Source organism: Triticum dicoccoides, chromosome 7A (assembly GCF_002162155.2).
Source record: "Triticum dicoccoides isolate Atlit2015 ecotype Zavitan chromosome 7A, WEW_v2.0, whole genome shotgun sequence".
Classification (NCBI taxonomy): Eukaryota; Viridiplantae; Streptophyta; class Magnoliopsida; order Poales; family Poaceae; genus Triticum; species Triticum dicoccoides.
In genome coordinates this window covers 392,631,102-392,654,373 of record NC_041392.1, presented here as the reverse complement: position 1 = coordinate 392,654,373, position 23,272 = coordinate 392,631,102, and the positions used below count along the sequence as shown (strand labels likewise).

The 23,272-nt window shown below is 45.8% G+C and overlaps 1 protein-coding gene and 1 long non-coding RNA gene across 13 annotated transcripts; both read left to right on the top strand.

The window, feature by feature from the left end:
- The first annotated feature begins 1,244 nt into the window (after positions 1-1,244).
- Positions 1,245-16,592, top strand: LOC119328573 (uncharacterized WD repeat-containing protein C2A9.03-like). Of its 5 annotated transcripts, none has more exons than XM_037601547.1 (10): positions 1,245-1,375; positions 1,572-1,749; positions 1,854-2,021; positions 12,533-12,619; positions 14,847-14,987; positions 15,083-15,187; positions 15,276-15,367; positions 15,449-15,554; positions 15,645-15,731; positions 15,822-16,592. In XM_037601547.1, exons 2-10 carry the CDS (start codon positions 1,609-1,611, stop codon positions 16,233-16,235), a joined length of 1,341 nt encoding a protein of 446 aa, XP_037457444.1. In that variant the 5' UTR covers positions 1,245-1,375; positions 1,572-1,608; the 3' UTR covers positions 16,236-16,592. The 5 variants fall into 5 exon arrangements, with proteins under 5 accessions (XP_037457444.1, XP_037457442.1, XP_037457441.1 ...); XM_037601545.1 differs by having other exon boundaries at positions 1,285-1,459; XM_037601544.1 differs by having other exon boundaries at positions 1,285-1,471.
- A 704-nt stretch (positions 16,593-17,296) lies between these two features.
- On the top strand, positions 17,297-20,406 carry LOC119330664. 8 transcript variants are annotated; one of them, XR_005160199.1, is made up of 6 exons: positions 17,297-17,528; positions 17,613-17,991; positions 18,186-18,281; positions 18,451-19,011; positions 19,084-19,240; positions 19,970-20,406. It is a non-coding gene; the product is annotated as an uncharacterized LOC119330664 (long non-coding RNA). The 8 variants fall into 8 exon arrangements; XR_005160197.1 differs by having other exon boundaries at positions 18,186-19,011; XR_005160198.1 differs by having other exon boundaries at positions 17,613-18,281.
- Positions 20,407-23,272: the final 2,866 nt, after the last annotated feature.

Below are 23,272 nucleotides of genomic sequence, written 5' to 3'. Positions count from 1 at the left end.
AATCTCAATCATTTTTGACAGAAGAGACCATCCGACCAACATCCGTCACGGAGGCACGACAACATTGTTACTCGACCCTATAGTTGATGGCTTTTATCTGACCCGAGTCTTCATGGACGACATTAGCCTCAACTTAATATATGCAGATACAGTTTAGAAGATGCATATAGACCCGACAAGGATTAAGCCGAGTACTACCACTTTTAAGGGTATCATACTTGGGATTAAAGCACATCGCTTGGGAGGGTGACCCTGGAATGTGTGCATACATCATCTTTGTACGCCGTCCCAAGCCACACAAGCTCCACACCTACTTCTTTTTTTGTTACTTGAGACGCACCAACTGCTCGAGAAAATGTACAATCGAGTGACAATGGGAAGGAAGAAGAAGATTGCCACCTGGGCGATGACTGGTTACAACCATTTCAAGTCAACACACAATTTGCTTTTGTTAAGTCCAAGGACTAAAGTAATCCAATTTAAAAAGTCGACGGACTAAGATTTGCCGGTTTTGAACTTGAGAGACCATTCCCATACTTTGAAGATTGTCCATGGGCATGAAATGTACCCTTTCCTTCTATAAACCCCGTGTTAATATTTGTTATCCAAATATGGTGGGTGAGATCAATGTTGAACGACTAAATGTAAATAGTGTTAAAGGTGAGTTGATTCCATCGCCTCCTTCCTTGGGTTTTTCCTCCCCACGACTCCCTCCTTTCTTAGTTTTCTGTCGATTTTTTATACTCCTAACGGACGCCGCACACAATTTAAACCGACACAAACTAGAGTGATTTGGAATAATCTAAACCAACTCGATACTTTCTCAAAATCACGTTCTGCATTAACTCAATCAAATTAAATAAATTCATTAAGAAATCACAACTAAATCTAATCTTTTCTTTTCTTACATATTCAAATCAAATTAAATCTTATCAAAATTTCAGTTAAATTAAAACTTTCTTTATACTTTTGTATTGTGTTTAAGAGAAAATATGAAAAATAATAAATCCAAACGTTCGGATTTTAAGCATGGCAACCCGAATGTTTTTTATGACAATTTTAGTTCAAGTGAGGTTGGTAAACATTGTAATTTTCTGACAAAAAACAAACTTGAACAAAGTTACCATGTTTTAACAACTAAAGTTACCACCTCGCGCCAACTAAAGTTGCCATGAAAAAACATTCGGGATGATATGATTAAAATCCAAACGTTTCGGGGTTTATCGGGGTAAAAACAAATGTGTATGCGGCAATTAACCCATTTAGTAGTACTCGCAATGGGCAATCCCGTTCTGCTGTGCAGCTCCGCCTGCGTCGTCTCGCCGCCTTCCATTCGAGCGTCCTCTTTTTAGTTCGCATTCACACCCCACAAAGGGTAAACAAATTCCCCAATCCCCCACGCTTTTCTGCTCCGCCACCTCTAAATCCGACTAATCGAGGCGACTTCTTGGAGAGATTGGTATTGATTCGGGTGATTCTTGGGTCGTCTGCCCCCCTGCCCCGAGTTTGTGGCCCGACTCCGAGTTGGATTCTTTGGGGCAAGATTGTTGATATTTTTTCCTGTCGTGCAGTGTGATTCTTTTTGGCTGGATTGGAGCGTGGAATAAGATGGACGAATTCGAGCTGGAGGATAACCTAGAGTTCATCCTCCAGAGCATCCAGGAGCTCATAGAGGATCAGGGGGACAACAATCCCTTCGGCGAGGTCAACCAGAATGAGCTCCTCGCCAACCTCGTCAACTATGACCAGGTACGCCCGCCTCTGGCTGACCCTTTCGATATTTGGTTGCTCCCCGTTGCCCATTCGATCCATCTGCGTTGCAAAACTTGTAACTTTTCTCTTTTGTTTTGCAGGATAACTTGATGCCGGACGTGTCCGCGGAGGACGTAGTGAACGGGAAGGACGTGCAGGGGATTCCGTGGGAAAAGATGCTGTTCCCGAGGGATCAGTACCGGGAGATGAAGATGAAGGGCTACAAGAACTATCAGAACCTCAGTTATGCCCGGGAGGACGCTTTGCAGGTACCGCTCTTGGTCAGTCACGCGTGTTATGCTCTTTTCATTTCCCCGTTCACTGCAGCGCAGAGGCAAACAATATTGAGCTCCCTGATGGACCATGAAAGTGTTCAGAATTCCAACTCTTAGGGTATCCGATTCACATTCTTATTGGCACATTCACCAATGGACGGAATGGAAGGTTGCATCCGCATGCACATGAACTACGAGATAACCAGACAGTGGCACAAGGACAGATTATTCTACTGAAATGGCCACTTTGGGTATTGTGGAGACATCACTATGCATGGCCACATGTTTTTTATGTGGGAGTTTTACATGCTGATTTTGCTGTAAACCAACGTGCTAGATGAAAGTATGGTAATATATGAGGGTTGATGCTCATGGATTAGCTGCAGGGTCGAGATGAACTTGTACTGTTCATGTACCAATTGATATGTAGAACTTCAGAGCATAATTAATTGGATTAAACTATATGTTAGACATCTAATTGGGACAATTGCAATACCTGTACTTCACCTTTATAATTTTGGTGACTTTGGGTACAATGATCAGCCCATACTAGCATAGCAGCTCAACTGACATTAAATAGTATCGCCTCTGCACCGGTTTACAGGGCCATCCAAAAAATAGGGGTAACCAAGGCAGCATCATGGCCAGGTTAAAATCTCTCGTCTCCATGTCCGTTTAATGTGCTAACCTTCGGCTTCTCTTCCTCAGGATGTTTCCTCTAGCACGTGCGCTAGTGCCCGTGCCTGTTGTCCCCTCTCTCTAACTAATCCATCGCCTCCCTGCGCTTTCTTCTTGCCCATGTGCGCATACCAGGCCTGCTCTCCTCTCTTTCTTTAATTAACTCCCATCGGTCCGGAGTAATGGTGCATGCCCAATCTTATCCAGGGGCGGACCTAGGACAAAAATGTCCCGGTGTCCCAGTTTAGTACTATCACATATGCGTGGATATCAAGTAATATTATATTGCCATGCATAAAAATTAGAACTCAATAGTTAAAAATGTTCAACAATGAAATGCTTACCAAGTGGGTAAAATAAATCGTTTCATTTGAGATACTAGTTGATTATGTACTGTAGAATAATAATAGTAGTAGAGCATAAAAGGCTCCAGACTATGAAAACAAAGATAATTGTTAAAATTAAAAAGTCACTCCAAAACAAAAAAATCACAGTAATCTAATTTGCAAATAGATGTGAACCGCTATAAAAATTGAGATCATAGAAATACAATTCTCAAACAAATGTGAATTACTCCAAAAATTAGAAACTCACAATTATCCAATTGGACGGCAATAATTAGATGGAATAGATGCATGAAGGGATGAGCGAGTTGCCTTTGCCTTAATGTTTCTCCAGCGATGTATAGCAGCGCCAGCATGCCGCGAGGTGTGTGGCGGGTTGCCGAACAGGAAGAAGGCGAGGCTATGGCCTTGGAGGAATCAGGCAGAGGAGGGGAGAAACCAGTAGGCAACAGGCCCACGACATGTCGTTCAATCAGATTTTTTTAGGGGCATTCAATCAATCAAATTGATCACGTATTACTTGACCACATGGGCCGTCAGATCAGATGGGCTTGCGCCTGCGCTCCGTCTTGTTCGTGGTTCCATCGATGCTTTTTACCGGTGTCACACGACTACTTGAGCTACTTATATACACGTAATCACAAAAATTACCTGGTGTCACAGGACACCGGTTGGGTGTACGTAGGCCTGCCCCAGATCTTATCACTTGTACTCGAGCATGCGTTGGCTGGGAAAGGTAAAGGGACATGCAAACTTTGTTTTGTGCACAAGTTTGCTAATTTGGATGATTATGAGCTGATATTAATGGTGCGCCAATTGGACTCCCAAGGAACAGCCACATCGCAACGCATACGAGGAATTAACGGTGGACAAGGTGCACAGAGGGATCGCTGACCCTTTATACTTGTCTATCCCCAGTTTTTTTCTCTAGCCTTTAAACCGATCCGCATGGAGTATCTGAACACAAGAAAGTGCATTACATATGCATCGCCTCTGAGATCATGAACAATTCAAATTCAACCAAGTTATTAGCTGCATATCATCCTATATACTCCATTGAGCTGGACGACTCCTTTGATGATACCAGCTGGCGTTTTATGCGACAAATCCGGGAGTCTAAGGTTAGGGAGGCTTTAGAAGGATGAAAGGAGGCAAGACCATGGGCCTTGATTGTATCCCCATTGAGTTGTGGAGAGGCCTTGGAGACATAGAGATAGTATGGCTAACTAAGTTTTCCAACCTCATTTTTTGGGCAAACAAAATGCTAGAAGAATGGAGGCGGATTATATTAGTACCAATCTTCAAGAACAAGGGGGATGTTCAAAGTTGTACTATTACCGTGGAATTAAGCCGACGAGCTATACAATGAAGCTATGGGAGAGAGTCATTGAGCACCACTTAGGAAGAATGACAAGTGTGATCAAAAATCAGTTTGGCTTCGTGCCTCGGAGGTCCACTATGGAAGCCATTTTCTTGGTACGACAACTTATGGAGAGATACAGGGAGCAAAAAAGGGACTTGCATATGGTGTTCATTGACTTGGAGAAGGCCTACGATAAGATACTGTGGAATGTCATGTGGTGGGCCTTGGAGAAACACAAAGTCCCAACAAAGTCATTACCCTCATTCAAGGACATGTACGATAATGTTGCGACAAATTTTCAAACAAGTGATGTCTGACACTAATGACTTCCTGATTAAAATAGGAGTGCGCCAAGGGTCAGCTTTGAGCCTTTATCTTTTTGCTTTGGTGATGTCTGATGTCACAAGGGATATACAATGAGATATCCCATGGTGTATGCTCTTCGTTGCCTTCCACAACAACGTGTGCAACCACAAGATGCGCGAGAAGATGAACATCCGACAAGTGAAAACCGTTGCCGATTTGTACCTTCTTGCATACAAATGTGCACGGGCTGAAGAAGGGAGGCAAATTCCTGAGGATGCCGTCATCGTCGACTGATGATGATGAGGTTTCCATTCCAAAGAAAACCAGCAGGAAGCGCCCCCGGAAACACAAGCACAAGGCTGTGTTGGCAGTTGAAGGCACGGTCGGCAAGAAGTCCAAGACAAGTGATATTGGCAAGCAAATTGCCGTCTGCACGTCTGGTCAAGTTGCTGCCGGAGAAAAAACCTGACGGTCCTTTCTGCAAGATCCACCGCACAGCTGGCTATGACCTCAACAATTGTCGCCAAGTAGAATTCCTTGCTGAGAAGCAAAAGTAGGAATACGAAAAGCGCGACAAGGAGAAGGCCCAAGATGGTGCTGCTGGTGCCGGGAAGAAAAACCGGGGCGTCCATGGAGCCTGTCGCGGGAAGGCCGGTAAGTAGAAGGAGAGGCCCGCTCGTGGCCGGGACAAGAAAGATGATGAAGAAGATGAAGATGAAGATGAGGATGACTCTGATCAAGGGTTCCAGAATGTAGTTGATTGTGCCTGCATTGATGGAGGGGCATCTTTGCACTCCTCTCACCGATAGCTCAAGCAATGGGCCTGGGAGATAAATGCAGCAGGGCCGACAATAGATGCCCAGAAGCCTTTGAAGTGGTCGCACACGTCCATCATTTTTGATGCCGAAGACCACCCAGATCGCACTACTGGTGTTGGTAGCTTGCCATTGTTGGTATTACCAACAATCCACAACATCAAGGTAACAAAGATGCCGGTAGATGGTGGTGCCGGTCTCAACTTGATCTCCCCTTCGGTGATTAAGAAGATGCAAATCCCCGATGAGGACCTCCAAGAAACAGGAACATTTCAAGGAGTGAACCCGGGGAGGACCAAGCCGAAGGGGTAGATCACTTTGCCGGTCACATTTGGTGATCCAATCAACTACCGAACCGAGAAGATCGTCTTTGACGTTGTCAAGCTGCCACTGCCCTGCAAGGCATTCTGGGTCATCCTGTCTTGGCCAAGTTCATGGCAACATCTCGTTATGCTTACAACATATTGAAGATGACAGGGCCCATGGAGGTGATCATGATCCATCCTGACAAGGATGCAGTGATCTGCGTTGGTAAGCTATACCGGGAAGCAGTTACAGCATTTGCCGGCAAATCGCTAGCTCTTGCTGACAAAGTTTTCGGGAAGCAAAGCAAGGAGCAGTGCGCGACTGATACTGGCAAGACCTTCGGGAAGCGCGTCGCAGAATGCAGCACGCCTAGAGAGGCGCGGCTTCCCGACAACCACTTCTGTACAAGTTGGCCTTTGTGGCATGTGATCTTTTGTTAAAAAGCCAGGCACAGATCCTGTGCGAAGTAAAAAGTTTAAGTGTTTCACAACCCTTGTGTATGTACATTTCTCTTATGTATGTTATACGTAATGTTGTATTGTGAATATAAATCCTTGCAAGGCTATGGCTAACATCCCGTCAGCATCCTAGCCGGCCTTGTCTTCTTTCTTTCTTAAAGACAGAAGAGCCCCTTCGTGTGCAAGTTTCCCGGGGGGGAGCAGAGGTGTGGGTACACCATTGATGTTCATGAAACCATTGGCCGCCCACTATGCAGGATGAACAGCAAAGAAAGCTAAGTTGCAAAACTTTGAAACAATTAAGTTTTCTTGATGTTTTCGCTTTCTTCCTTGAACAATTTTCATCCTTGTACATAAACCTGCACACAAAGGAGCCTTATCGGGATTGATGGCGCTCCTTGCAGTTTTGAGTCTGCTCAGCAACATAGGCAGCTAGCTGCACAAGTCTTTGGAAGGTTAATCTTCCCGGTAGGCGGCGTTCCCGGCAAGTTGCTAAGGACGCGTTTCCTCAAGCGCTATCGGCTAGAGCGTGTGCACCGGGAGGCTTTCCGGCAAGCGTAGGGTATAAGAAACATACAAGGGCAATATTACTCAAGAAAGGAAGCAGACGTTCATTTAAAGAAAAAGAGAGACATGTCATGCATACAACGAGACTGGCCTAATTAAAGAAAAAATGTTTCTTTACATGTGCCATGACAGGAGCAGGCATGCAGAAAAAGGCTTTAGTTTCCGTGGATGCCTTCTATCCGGTCGCACTTGTCAGCGACCTTGTTGGCAATCGGAGTTGCAGCTTGTGGGGCCATCTCCAGTTTGGCGCTCTGAGGGACCTTCTTGAAGACATGCCGCAGATCAGCATCAGGGTTATAATACAGGACTTTGGTGAACATCCTCAGGATCACATTGCGCACAAGGGTCTTTGCTTCAGTGGCAAAAGACTTCGCTCGATTGCTATGATAGGTGTCCAGTTCGGTGAGAAACCCTTCAAGGAAAAGATGTAAAGTTGTGTTCCTGGGCTGGCTGGCATCCATGCTAAGATCCAAGGCGTGCAACCCCATTGTCGCCATCTGTGTGCTGACGCGTTGGGCGATGCCGACAAGACGTGTGGTCCAATCAGCAATGGATTTCTCTTCCTGGGCCAACTTCTGCCCTGTCGCCTTCTGAAGACGTCTTGCCTCATCCAAGCTAGCCGTCAAAGTTTGGGTCTTGGTGTTGACGCGCTCAAGGATACTTTGCAAATAGGAAAGCTTGCCTTGCAGGTTAGATTTGGCGCCGGCAAGAGTTTGGAGTTCATTGTCCTTTGAAGCCAGAGAGGCGCAGAGCTCTGTCAACGCATCAGTGGCCTTCTATGCTAAATCCTTGAGAGCAACAATGTCTTTGTCCTTGGCAACAAACTCCCCCTCGAGCTACTTCACTTGAGACTTCAAGTTGGCCTTCGCGATGCCGGCAATACGAGCAGCGTCAAGGGCCTCCTTGATCTTCCTAGCATGTTCCACAACCTGGTCTTGGTGGGCTTCCTCATGCTTCTGTTCGAGCTCTTCGGTTCGTTTGGCCAGCAGGGCTTGGATCTCTTCGTCTTTGATGCGAAGAATGGCAGCCAACTTCTCCTCCTTGGTGGCAAGTTCCTCTTCATGAGTGTCGAGGTTAACCTTGCGCTGGGTTAGCTCGCTGTCAGCTATTGCAGCTTTCCTGGTGGCCTCGGCCTGGGCCATCTTAGCCGTTGCCTTTTCCAAGACGAAGGATTCCTTGGCGGCAACAAGTTGGGCCTCACGGCTCTTGATGTCTTGAAGCTTCTCGGCATACCAGACTTGCGCCTCATCAGCCCTCTGGAGGAGCTCTTGCTCTACCATCTCAACACACGACGTTGAAGTTTTTCCCAGCGCCTACTGTAGCGTTGCTGCATCTCCTTGAAGCCATTCTCCATGGACTTCAAGAAGAGAAGCGACGTCGTCATCAGCATTGCGCTCCTCGGTGGTCATGGTTGGAGGGATGATAAGCTCATCGTCCACACCCTCAAGTGCGTGCTCCCTGGCACCAGACGTGCCGGGAGCATCTGCTCCCCTTCGCGGACTCGAAAGCCTTAGAAACCCGCCTACTGGAGGGGCTTCATGTGTGGCAGGGGGTCGTCAACAACTCCCATCTCCACATCTGCGCCAACGCTTGCCGTTTTTGGAGCGGAGGTACTGCTGGCAGCCTCGGTAGCCTCCCTGGCTGCATCCACGGCAACCTTCGCGGCCTCCTCCGCGGCATCAGGGGTTGCCCTCTCTTCCGGAGGGGTCGGCTCTGCGATGCGTTCCCCCTCCGGCAACTTCAGTCGCCGTCGCTTGGTCTCTGGCAAGGTTCGTTGCCAGCATGTCCTCGACGCGGACAATATCTTCAGAAGCTTTCTCTCGGGAAGGACTCCCAAGAACCTCTTCGTTAATGGTCCTTCCTGGCGAGCTGCCTCCCGGAGGAACGGTTGTTGAAGGCACGCCTTGGGAATCCGCTTCCCGTGCCTCTGCTTCTTGGCGGTCGCTCTCCCCCCCTTGCCGGTGTCGGTCTTTGGGACGCCTTCGGTGGTGCTTGTCGGCAGGGTCTGGCCGGTCTCCTCTCCACACGGGTTGTTTTCAACAGCCCCTGGAGGAGTCGAGCTCTGTCCAGTGCCTGTTGCCGGCTCGCTCACTTCGGTGGTCCTTGCTTTCTTTCCGGACCTTGTGGATCAGGGATGCCTTGTCCCTGCAAGGCCAAGACAGAGCAAGCCGTCAGATCAGTGAAGCGGCCGCCAAGAAAAATTAAAGAGTAGAAGAAGGGATGGTGGTTTACTCCTCTTCCTCCTCGTTAAGGGTGCAAATGTCCCAGTGCGCTTGGTTCCCAGAACATGAAGTTTTTGTCGGAGGAGAAGGCACCCGGACACGCTTCGCTGTCGGCGGAACCTTTGGCCGCGAGGCCTCTGTTCTCTTCGTTGGCGGCGGAGCCTGTTGCGGGGAAGCCCCTGCTCCAGCCTTTGTGCCGACAAGTTCATCTTCAGCCGGTTTGGTGCGCCGCTGCTTCTTCGGAACAGGCTTCCGTGAAGCTTTGAGCGCTGCGATAGCCTTACTGGGAGCCGAGGAGCAGGGGCCTCCTCTGCCTCTTCTTCTTTGAGAAGACTCGACGCCTCATGCAGCTTCAGCCCTCCTGGCAATCCACTCTAGCTCATGCTCTTTGGTGGGATGAACCAGATCTTTCTCCTCCGTCTTAGGGATCACCACCAGCTCATCATGCCACTTTTCTTTGATGACACTCAGGCCTCACCCAGTTGGAGACAATACCTTGGGCATTGCATTCCGGCGTCATTGCCAAGATGGAGTCCCTGGCAGCATTATTACACAAGGGAAGCATCCGACAACTTGTGGGTGCATCCCTTATTGAAGATCTTGCGGATGACGTAGTCGTGCTCCAGCACCGTCAAAGTTGTTGGCTAGATCGGGACGAAGCCGCATCGTGTCGCCGGCATTCTTGTATTCCGAGGCTAGCCGGCGCATCCTTTGCAATGGGGCTATCCTGCGCCTGAGGAAATCGGCGCCTACCATCCCAAGAGTCAAGCCGACAGCATGGAGATCCTCTATCCGGCCCAGAACAAGACCAAAATCGTCATCTCGAGGGCCCATGTCTAACCAGCGAGGGTCCCTTTTGAGCTTTTTAGTGGCGGTGATGCAGTACTTCGGGAAGTCCTTCATCTTGATCCAACACCAATCTGCTCTCCATCCTGGCCATTTTTTTGTGCCAGGTCCCCTCAAGATACTCGTCCTTTCGTGCGGACCTCAGGATCCACGTCATGCTACCGGAGATGGCGTTGCCTCTATTCGCGGCGAGTAGAAGTGACGGAACATGGGAACATTTGGTACCACCCCCACGAAATTCTCGTAGAGATGGGCAAAAGCTGACATACAGGTGACGGCATTCGGATTGAAATCCCGAAGCCTGAACCCAAATGTCCGCATCAGCTCATCAAAGAACTCCAAGAAAGGGGGACCAGTCCACAGTAGAAGAACGGGGCGAAGAACGCGAACTTATCTACACCGGCAGGGCTTCTTGCGGGCAGCACTTCAACGAAGTCGTGGTCCTTCGTCTTCACCGACCACAGGAAAGAGTACCTGTACGTGAGCTCGGCGACCTCCAGTGCCGGAGGGAAGCAGGCATTCTCCCTCCGCATTTGTGCTAGCACGGCGGCCTTCTTCGACCCCTCTACCTCTTTCCTTGATTTCTCTGCCTCTTTGCTGACTCTTGTCTTTGGAGCCATGGCAATTGGCGAGAGCTTTGGCGGAAAGTGAGGGCGAAACGACGCGGAGAGGCGTAGCGGCGCGAGGAAGACGATGGCCCCAGCAATTGGGAAGGATGGAACGGAGTGTGAATCGAGCATCGCCCCTGCAGTTATCCTTTTATGGGGAAGGCGCGGGGGCTGGCCCTTCGCCGTGCGGCGTGGCGCACCTTTTTAGGCGCACGACTCTACTACCGTCTCATTTTGTTTCCCCCACTATCCCGCATTCAATGCGCGGTCAAAAGTAGTGGGTGGGAGTTACCCTTCGCCACGCGTATGCCGGTGCATGTTGATGGGCCTAGCCTAGACAAGCGTTGTGCATGCGTGTCCGGCCTAGGCCCGGGGGCTCCTGTCGGTGTAGTGAACAGCGGGTGTTCACCCCATGACGACGCACCGGCAAGTTGCAGCCTCCGTGCCGGGAAGGACATGGCCGAGGAGGAGTCCACCACAAGACACTCAAGACATGGTGAATAAATACTGTGAAGAAGGCCTCGAGGCAGGTCATCGTGAAGTACTGGAATCACCTCAAGGTCAAGACCAGGATCACCGGGAAGCAGGCCTTCCCGGGAACAAGCATCCCACGTTGCCGGCAAAGACAGAGCCGGCAAGCCAAGCTCCTTGCCACCGCTCCACTCGCACCTACCTGTCAGGAATCCGTTGACAGATGGCGGGCGCACAGGCGGGTAGGTAGAAGCTGTCGGGCTGCGTGGCAACCCACTGCTTGTAGTTTACCTTCATCGACACCCGTTCTTGCACGTGTCATGGTAATAAAAGGTAGCTGGGCCGATGGAACAGGTGGAACAGGACCTCCTTCCCGGCATCCAGCATATCAAGACACCTAGCAGATCATTAATTGCCTTTGTCCTACACCGTCAGTGTTACGTATGTTAGCACTGTAGCTATCATCGGCATGTAATTACCATTTTGCCATTGTTGGTGACCCCTTGAGCTATAAAAGGAGGCCCATGGCAACCTTTACAAAGGTCGAGACCCTGTCCATTTGCAGTAGCTAGCAGCACCCCGAGCACCTTGCCAGCAAGGTTGCTCTCTCTGTAATACAGGGCTCATAACACTTAATCCACCAAAGCAGGAGTAGGGTTTTACGCATCACTGCAGCCCGAACCTGGGTAAAATTCTTGTGTGCTGTGTGTGGTTGGTGCTGCTCTTTCTGTGCTGCATCCCTCTTCATCGAACCTGGGAAAGGGTCTGCCATGGTCCCATAGATTGTCGTACGCCAACACTTTGTTTCTTGGTAAGTGTAGAATCTTAGTAGTGTTACTTAAGCTGTAATCATAATGAGATGTAACTTCATGTAGAAACAGCTACTGTAATTCTGATGGAATTGGGGATGAAATTTTCAGACCCAGGTTTACAAGACTAGAAACGTGGTTGTTAAGAGCGAGAGATTCAGCACTTGCTACGATCGCTTCTGTTAGTATTGTAAATATGTGGGAAGTCAGATTATCTTGGTTGTAATAAATGGTTCAGCTTTATGATTGAAAGTTCACAGTAGAAGCAAATATTTGAAATGAAATATGTGGGAAATCACATTATCTTGTGGGAAATATGTGGGAAGCAATCTTGGTTAGTATTATAATATGTGGGAAGTCAGATTATCTTGGTTGGGGGAGTGGATGTATAACTGTACCATCCGGGTTCCTATTTATGTTGCACGTGCGCGCTTAGTGATTTGGTGAGATATACAGATGTCCATATTGCTTCTGTTAGTTGTAGGGCTTCTGTTATGATCTATTGTTTGTACTCATTAGAACACGATTGTATCAGTGCTACTTTTCTAGAAATTATGTTCATCGTGTCACTACTGATTAACATTATTATTATGGTCAAAGTCTAGTCTTTATGATTAAAAGTCCACAGTAGAAGCAAATATTAAGAGATGTATGTCGTATGCTTGGTTGCTGACCAGTTTGAATATGCTTTTCTTTATATTTCATCTTGCAGGATTGCAAACAAGTTGAGAGGGACGGCCCTTACTACGATTTTCAGTACAACACGAGGCGTGCGCGACCGTCAATTGTGCATTTTCAGGTTTGAACCTAATCTATTGTCATTTCAAACTTACAGTAGAATATATGGAGTTTAAATACAGCTAAGGATGATCTTTTTGAACTGATTGGATCATGTTGTCCAATAGAACTTGTTCATGTCCATGAATGAGAAACTTCTTCACAATGTCTTGCTTGTGGAGATAGAGTATGATTTGGTCAATTGGCGGAAAAGAAGTTATACAATGTAGAAGGAACTAAATCACAAGCTATAATCTAGAAGATTATTCTGAATGCCATCATGTATAGTATATTTTTGTTTGAAATCCTAGAGCGAAGTGAACCCCCATGGATTAGTATATTTAATATGAATTCGGCAAGAAGGGCTATTTCATAGTTGTTCTAGCACATTATTGTGGAGGAACAACTTCACCTTGCTGCTAAAAATTGTTGAAGCATCTACTTCAACTAGGGGGAGTTGACGCGCTCCGCCGCACTGAAAAATCAGGGCCTCGCACAAGTGATTCATTTGGAGCCGTGTTTTATTCCTTGTATGGTTGCATCAACAATATGCAATCAAAGCTGAACCAGGATGGAAAAGTGAGTAATTCTTAATAACCATTCAACAATTTATCATAGTAGAACAGTACCACTATCGTTTCAAAATACTTGCACATATTAGTTTTGTCTTGAGTTGAACTTTGTGAAGTTTGATCAAGTTTATAGAAAAAATATCAACATTCACAATAGCAAATCAATACCATTAGATTCATTATGCAATGTATTTCATATTGTATTTATTTTGTATTATAGATGTTGATATTTTTTTAATATAAATTTGGTCAAGCTTTACAATTTTTGACTTAAGACAAAACTAATATGCAAAGTATTTTGAAATAGAGGGACGTGGCATTAAGGGTCGTACCTCCATGTGGTAGCATTGGCCACACGTCTAGCCATTTATATCCATGCCGCGCTTATTAACTGCTGCAGTGGAGAACAGCCGAAAATAGCGTATTCAGGAGGCGAGTATTAACACCATACCGCGTATCATGCAGAAGGGGCACTGCCAGCACCCAACGACCCGGGCAGCTGCTGCCAGGCTTGGGGGTGCACTACCTGAAAGTAGCAATGACTGCACCAGGCGAGAAACCAACCTGCACATTTCCCAGGCAACGATTTTGTGGGGTGCAGTTACATGGTTGAATCAAAGACCTGTTTGCGATTCTCAAAATTTACACCATGCTTACAGGTTGCCCAGGCTAGAAATTATCTCTCTCGACAACCACCCCTGACAAACCATCTTCAAAACAACCCAATGACACATACTTGTTCACCTTACCACATCACTCCCTTCCCTATCATTGCGAGCTCTAGAGTACTTATCAGTGGAAAACTGGGTGACCGTATTTGGCATGCTCGGGGCCTGAGGCAGGGAGACCCCCTCTCCGCCCTCCTGTTCCTTCTGATTATGGATGTGCTGAATGCAATGGTGGACAAGACTGAGGCGGCTGGGTTTTTTGAGCCACTTGACAGATGGGGCGTGCGGCATCATGTTTCTCTCTGTGGACGACGCTGTGATATTCCTCAAACCTAAGGAGAGCGAGGTGATTGCAATCAAGGAGAGTCTGGCCTTATTTGGCGACACCTCTGGGCTTAAGGCCAACTTACAGAAGTGTGCGATTTCTCCAATCTGCTGTGATGGCTTGAACCTGGACGTGCTTGCTGTTCCCTCCCCTGCCAACCGACCCAATTTCCTTGTACATACTTGGACTTACCTTTGATACTGGTGGCGCTAACAAGAGGTGACTTTCAGTCGTTGGTTGACAGTATCGCCAGGAGATAGTCGATGTGGAGAACTTCTACGGTATACACTACAGGCAGGCTGTCCCTGATAAATTCAGTGCTGACCGCGATTACGATTTACCATATGCTCTCCCTTGAGCTTCCTCCATGGCTCTTCAAGACCATCACCAAACTATGTCCGTGTTTTTTCTGGAGGGCTAAGGGAATTTTTTCTGGAGGTGTTGCTTGTTCTTGGAAAAAAACGTTGCCTGATGAACTGCTGATTGTTGCATATACCAATTCCGCACTACTTTCCACTTTATTAGCTATATTGGCCTCCTAAATGCTAAATTGTCACCCATAAGTAGTCATAATTTCTCTTGTAAGTATACTGTGCAATTTCATTCTCTACATTGCATGGTTAAACTCTATGTCTTAGGTGGCACTAATAAATAAACGAAGTAGTTTTGATTCTGACATTCAAGTTGCAGTTGAGGAATTTGGTCTGGGCAACAACCAAGCATGATGTTTATACAGTACACAATCAATCAATGACACACTGGTCATCACTAAACCAGATAAGCACTGAGCTAATCAATGGTGATGATTGCATTATACCAAAACAGGTTTATACTTAATGACACGTCTTAACATTGTTTGTTTCCGCTTCATCTTCTGTTTGGGCTACAACATCCATCAGCATTTTGTTGTTGCTTAACAGAGAGGGCATGGTTCACAATCTGTCTCAATGGTCCAGTTCACAACTATGGCTGTAGATAATGATTTATTGGTAGTTGGTGGTTTCCATGGAGAGCTTATATGCAAGGTATGTTGATGGCAAGTAGAGCCTTCTACTCTGCAATAGTCTGACAAGTAACAATTCTGACCTGATAATTTGCTTTGGTTTTTATTAGCGTCTGGAGGATGATGGGATAGTTTTCAGCACGAGAGTTACAGATGATGAGAATGCTATAACCAACTCTTTAGAGATATACCAGGATCCCAAGTAAGATTTGGTGCTTTCAGAGTTGATATACAATACTTTCAAGTTGTTGTTAACAATATCTTAAAAAATGTATATTTTTAGTGGATCAAGACGGTTGGTGGTTGCTAATAATGACTGCTCTGTCAGAATTTTTGATACCAAGTATTTTGACCTACTTAATCACTATGTTTTCCCATGGTCTGTGAATGTAAGTACCTTGTGTTTTTCACCGAGAGCTCAGACATGTTTATTCCGGACTGCTGTCTTGTTTATTTGCTAATATCTTGTTTTCAAACAGAGTGTTTCGGTTAACCCTGATGGAACACTTTTTGCTGTCCTTGGTGATCACGAGGATGGCTTGGTAGTGGATCCCAAGTGTGGCAAGGTAAGTGCATGTGCATGTTTTCCTCAAGTTTTGAAGCGATTTATGTTTCTGGTTAACACTAACCAAGTAACATTTTCTGCTTTGCTTTAGCCGATTGGTAAAGTTAGAGGCCATCTGGATTACTCATTCTCATCTGCGTGGCACCCAGACGGCAATATATTGGCTACCGGGAGTCAAGACACAACATGTCGGCTGTGGGACATTAGAAACCTATCACAATCCTTGGCTATCCTTGGTGGAAGGCTAGGCTCAATACGTTGTATCAAATTCTCTTCAGATGGCCGCTTTTTGGCAACAGCAGAGCCTATAGATTTCGTTCACATCTATGATTGTTTTGCCGATTATGGCAAAGCTCATGAGATTGACTTTTTTGGTGAAATAGCTGGTTTGTCATTCAGCCCAGACACAGAGGCCTTCTATATTGGCGTAGCAGACCAAACATATGGAGGCCTCATGGAGTTCAAGAGGAGGCACCAGCATCATTACTTGAACTGCCTGTGGTGATGCCTTTTGGTTAGCACAGTTTGCTTTTGCAGTTCCTTTATTTGCGACTGATTGATCGTTTGACTGTGCTGCAAAAACTGCATGGTTTTAGTCAAGGCAACCGGTGGAGGAACTCATTGGGGCAACGTGATTAGTGATTTGCTGCTGCACCTTAAGCTCACTCCAGATAAATGGGCTGGAGCTGTATAAATTTCTGTTCTGTCTTGTTGCTGTCTAGGAACCGATGGGGATTGTGATAGTTAATGTGTAGTCTTGCATTCCATTTTATCAAATCAATGTACATAGTTGGGGCTTTAGCTGTACTATGCTTTTTTCTTTTTGAACGTGACTAGTAAGCATGCATGTGCTACACTCAAATGCTGACCAACCGAGTTCTTGAAAATACTCCCTCCGTTCCTAAATACTCCCTCCGTTCCAAATTACATGTCGCAGAAATGGATTTATCTAGACTTAAATACATCTAATACATCCATACCTGCGACAAATAATTCGGAACGGAGGAAGTATTTGGCTTTTTAAAGATTTCAAATGGACTACAATATACGTATATAGACATATTTTAGTGTAGATTTACTCATTTTGCTTCATATGTAGTCATTTGTTAAAATCTTTAGAAAGACAAATATTTAGGAACGGAGGGAGTATATAAATCAAATGAATACAGAAATCATGGTTGAATGTTTATGCGTTGCCATTGCCCTTTAGTTTTTTTTCTTGTTAAGACATAATACATGTCAAATTTCACAACCACTAACATTTGAAAAACAATTAAAATCCACATCACTTGAAATGTATTTTGATAAAAAAATGTCTTTTGAGGAAGTATATATCCATAGTGGTTGGTTCTTCCGTCCCAATATCTATTATTTACTACCACTATAAAAAGAAAAGAGTGGTAGATCCAAACAATCACATCCATCCATCGTCAAAATCTAATAGCCCTTAATTTTTTCATGTTTAACGCTACAAGCCACGCACTAAGCCACTACAATCAAACGCATGCCTCCATCAAGTCATCCATAAGAAAACCGCCCCTTGCACGCACGATACCCACTCGCCCAAATGCCACCGTCCTCGCTTGCCCACCCTCTACACGGCCGGCCGGCCGCCGCCGCCCACACCACCGCTCCTCCGCTCGGCCGCTGCCCCACAGATGCGATCGCCGTTGCCTCCGCAGCTCCTTCGCTAGGCTGCTCCCGCATGGATGCGGTCGCCGCCCCTCGTTCGGCTGATGTGTGATGTCCAGTCACCGCTTCCTCTGCTACGACGGGCCGCCGCCGACCTCCTCGGCCGGTTAGCCGTGCTAGCGCCCTCCTCCTCCCTTCTCTCTCCCTCTCCTCACTAATTTCTCTCCCTCTCCCCGTTCCCGTGCTGCAGAAAACCATAGCCATGGACCAAGCTCTGCCAGACCTTCTCTCGCGACTTCCGGCCTTCCTCTCGACCAGATCGACAACGGGATGCCCAGATCTGACACGACGCCGTTCGTTTCCGCCTTGCCTAGCCGCACTGAGCATCCGAACCACCTCCCCAGACAGCGCCGCCATCGTCGCCAAGGCGGCGCCGGTCTCGGCCACGGCGCAGGAGGTGCCGTCGTCACCCTCCATGTCGTCATCTGGCTGGGCCGTCGAGGATCTCCTGCAGTTCTCCCTACGGGCACCGTCAAGGGCACTGATCGTCTATCACAAATCAATCAGGCGAACCTTTAATTCAAATCAATCTGGTGATTTTTTTGGTGTGTTATTAATCAGCTTCCATGGTAAGTAGTAGAGTTGGAGGGATCCTCACGTTTTCAATTTTTTGGTGCTATAATCAATAAGATCTCCGTCTGATATAGTAGCTTATGAGCACACGTACCCCGCAGCATCAAACAAATACTCGGTTTCAGAGTTAATTTCTGTAAGTCTGGCTTACCTAAATACTCATTTGATTCACTGTTGGGTAATTGAATAGGGGTAAAAAAAGTGAGGTGCAACTCAAGCGAATAAACAGTAGAAGAATGAAGAAGTAAGCAGGGAGTGGATGTAGATCCTCCAAGGGAACATCAAGGTAAGGCATTAAACTGAATTTGTGGCACTACTGAATATATGAACTGGCTTGTTAGGACCAACTTATCTGAAACTAATGTGTGAAAAGCTGGACAGGGCGAAATAATTTGTAAGTATAGTACAAAACTGTACGGAAAATCTTATGGCAATTTTCCTATTGATGCTTCTAGGTACTGGTTGTGCCCACCTGTTGTGGGGTTGCTTCTACCTAAACCATGTGGATTACTCTTCGTACAATTTTCTTGCAGTTAGTGTCGGGAACTCTGTGTACTTGTGAAATGCATGCAGCAACAAGGTCTGCCAACCATTGTCATTGTTGCAAGATTACTTTTTTGAAAGTTGTAAAGAGAACGAGAGATAGAACTAAGTAAGTTGCTCTAGCTCTCACCAAGCTATGTCATTGAGCAGGTCACTAAGCTTTGCTATTCGGGTGCATATGACACTAATTATCCAGTGGGTTGGGCACAACATGGCACTCAGCAGCCCGTAGGAAAGAAATGGTTCTCTAAGTTGGGATGGTTTTGTGATTAATTGTTGGCTTGTTGCCATCAGATTTACTTACATGGTCAGCTTCCAGTGTTCAACTATTATATGTAGCACCGCAGATGCATATATTACTATTCAGTGTATACTAAAGTTTTACTTTGCAGAAGAAATGCATGGCACAGATGATGTTACTTGCTGTTCTAGGTGTGGTGATCTCAACATTTTTGCTTGGCGCTGCTATAAAGGTATGTATGTGCCTGGATTGATAACGGACATAGGCAATTCAGTTTAATGTTTTGATGCCTAATTTGTCGTAGCTTACTTTTCCGTATGATTGGAACTGGAAAACATCATTCTTGTTCGGCGGACGCTCAGTGCAACCGATCATGTTACTATGATTGCTCTTCTAAAAGACCTAGGCGCAAGCAAAAAGCTCAGTACGATAATCGAAGGAGAATCCTTAATGAACGATAGGTATGCTACTTTGACTCCCAAATTGTTCATCTTTTGATTTTTTAGAATGCGTGCTTTCCCCTTGTCTGCATGCCCATTCCTGTGTTTTATTGGGAGCAGTTCCATTATGATAATCAAAATGGAATGATTGACATAGTATACAGATTACAAGTCTATTTGGGCTTTAGAATGTATGTTTCACACTAAGAAGTAAAAGTATACATTATATTGGTAGACTTGTATGTGAAATTTAATACAAGTGTATTTTCACTTCATTTAAAATAAATCACACTATGTTGGAAAAAAGAGACCAGAGGGGTTTGGGATGGGGCAGGGTGGGATGTGTGTGGATGAAACTACTTTGCATATTCTTAAGAAGAAGCAACGGCCAACTCATATTTATTTGATCCGGGAAAATGTAGCCGACAATGATAATTCTGCCCACGACTGAACTTTGAAACATAGCCAACGCACACCCACCATTGGGTTATTGCATAGTTACCAAATTGCGCCATGTACAATTATAAGATTATTTTGTACTGTATTCTTACTAAATAACCTTGCATTCTACTGGACTGCTATTGTTGTCTATCAGTTATTTTATTGAACGGTTCTCGGAAAAACTTTCGGTGCAGGGTCCATAATAAAGTTTTTATCACAAGTTTCACTTGGAGCGTATGTGATTTACAAGTCCAAACTAGATGATACCAAACCATGCTACCAATGCTAATCTGTATCTTCTTTGACCAGTGTTGCTCTGGGCCTTGCATTTGGAATCGCATCTCTACTATGGCTGGGCTTTATTTTCGATGGTACAATCATACAGATTTCACTAACACTTGCAGTCAGATATATGGCTTTCTTCACTGTAAGATAATCAGATAACGGACATATCAAGGCTCTTATATTTCTATTTTTATCTCTAGAAGGACATGATTTTCTTAGTGTTTGGAAATGGTTTTAAGCTTGAGTAATAGAATGGTTGTCAAGCAACCCTTTTTGCAACACTGGGATGCTGTTTTAATGGCTTGTGATGGCAATCCAGGGTTATTTCTGGATACATTCATGTGTGCCAATGAGGTTTCCATGTACTGATGATGTAATATTAGATTTTTTATCTTGTCAATTTCTTACCCTGGCAGTACGACTATGTACTCAGACTGCTAGAAAAGTGTATTTTCTTTTAACTATTTCCCCATGAAAGTATGTACTCCCTCAGTAAAGAAATATAAGAGCGTTTAGATCATTATCTGAACGCTTTTATATTTTTTTACAGAAGGAGTACTATTTATATCTGATATTGTGTGTTGATCATTGAACAACTTAATAACTTTTAAGTAATGACTCAGGATAAAGATGATGAAGTAGAGAACGTAATCTTGGTGAAGGCATCTCAATGAAGATGAGACAATATCTATTCATTTATGTTATACTAGTAAACATGCCTGTGCGTTGTAATGGGAGAAAATAAATACGCACCTAACTCAGTAAGCATGTTGGAAGACAGCTCACACACATATGTGCACGTCCTCTATTTTAATACTATGAGGTATTCCCTTTGTCCGGAAATACTTGTCAAATAAATGAATATATCTAGATGTATTTTAGTTTTAGATACATTCATTTTTATGTATTTATGCGACGAATAATTCCGGACGACGAGTAATTCCAGACGAAGGGAGTACCGTATTTGTGTTGCCATTTATCCTCTATCCTCGGAAACAAAAGCTCACGGGGTTCACCTGATTAAATCTTGTTTAAATATTGCTAATCCCAAGGCGATTAGCTTCTTTCCCCGAATGACACACCTCTTTTTTTTAACACAATATAATGTAGATGCCCACACAAACATGCACATACACTCATCCTAGGCACGCCTGCTCGCGCACCCTACGCTTTTGGGCGCCTTGAGATACTGAGCCGACACTACATCTTGAGACTGACGAAGCCTGCACAGGCGATGTCGTAGTCGATGAGAACATCTTCTCCCACCGAATGAATATGGCCGGGATGCCTAAAATATATCCAGGACAATGCGAGTATCGGTGCCAAGTCTAGGAGTTGAACCATGATAAGTTGGTTCCACCACAAGAAATCTTTAGCATGACACACATATTATAAACAACGCCAACACAAAAAAATGTTTAAAACTTAAAAAGCTAATCTTATCCAGCTAGACGCGAGGACCACCCTCCGCAAGCAACTCCATCTGAAACGATTGGTGTATGCTTAAACCCCAACTATTTAAGAATGTATCAAATTCTTACCGAAATCTCGTAAGCAATTTAAATTAGATTCAAAATTAACCTGGCCCACCTACCCAACCGGCAAATGAAAAAAAACTACAATTACTCTGTGCAATTATTTATCCACTCCAATCCAGAAACGGCGTTAATGCTTTTGCGGTTCAGCCATCTTAGGCCGACTCCAATGCATGTACCTAATGGACACGGATTTTGTCCGCTTTTGTCGTTTGGGTATCCAAATGGACAGACGGACACATCCAGTGTAACCAACGCGGAGGACTCATTTGGAACGAACACAACATCAACGGGGCTCAGGGATGACACCGCCTGCCACCAGCGACGACGAAGATGGCGAGAGGCTACCGAATTCCACACGGACCAGCGTGCTGAGCGCCCGCAGTTCAATGGCCATGCAGCTACTATTCCTGGACGGCCACTGGGGCGAAAACCGCGACCATCGGTGCGGCCAGCGCGACCACCAGGGCGACCAACGTGACCACCAGGGGAATCAGTGCGGTCACTGGGACGGCAAGTGAGTACCCGCACGGCTCGCCAAAGAGCGGCCAAGGAGGTGAAGCGAAACCGCTCTTCGACATGGTGGGTGAACGGGGCCGGGGCGACGTGCGACGCCATGGTGAACCCCGCGTTGTCGTTCACACCGCCGGCCCAGAGAGATTTGCTCTGCACGCGCAGCGCCGCAACGTGGACCTCGACCTGGCCGCCACCAGCTGGAAGGGGCTCGTCAACGAGTTGGTTCGTTTGACGGAGCATCTTGAATGCACGACCTCTTGCTGCTGGGAGGCGGGGGTAGCGGGGCCGATGGCTCGAGAGAGAAAGGAGAAAGAAAAGAGGGGTAGGTGGGGAAAAGTTGAATTTGTTTCGCTGCCATAAGGGCCAGTGTGCGGACATGGATGGACAAATGGACATCCGGCATGTGTCCGCTTCGACCTAAATCTCCCTCAAATTTGAGTTAGAAATGAGTCTAGACAAACACAAAACAAACGGAAAAATAAAACAGATCTTGTGGAACTGTAGCGTTTGTTGTATTGGGGTAGTGTGTGGTAATGATGCTGGTGGAGTGCACATCCCATGAAATTTAGGTTAAATATAACCTAAGTATACAGTCCACAATCCCTCGGTTAAAATCTACCAACACCTCATGTGTTCTGGTGAGTGGCCGCCACGTACGTACAACCATCACGTGTACAGGCAGATTGAGGGAGTTATCCATTCACATTCTTGAACTCTCGCTTGTTCTATTCCTATCGTCCCCATATTTCTCTCTCTCTCTCTCTCGTTTCATCATCTGCCCGTTTCCTTGCCCGATGTAGCTAGCTAAGGGTGCGTTTGATTGTATTGCCCAGCTTGCCCATAGCTGAGCTAGCCTGGCTAGGTTAGCTCGGATGGGCTACCTTTGCCTTAGCTGCACGTTTAGTTCAATGCCATTGCTAGCAAGGGCCAACAGCTAGTCGTTTGGTTGTGTTGCGGGCAAAGTACAATATCTTCACAGTATTCAAATACATCTAGCTTATAACAAATGCATCAACAGTACAATATCGTTGAAAACAACTCCAGTGAAACAGAGAAATGACTACAAGAAGATCAAGTTGTAAATAGTCATGCAAAAATTCGACGCAACTTGATGATTATAAATTTAACACACTTTGCAAACACACTGACTGATAATTTTTTTGAGTAACAAGCTTATTTTCCAGGAATGAAAAACTGAATGACATCATTACATGCAAGTATGAGGCATGGGCATTATTTCCCTAGGAGACGACGCTGGAAGACATTCAAAATAATC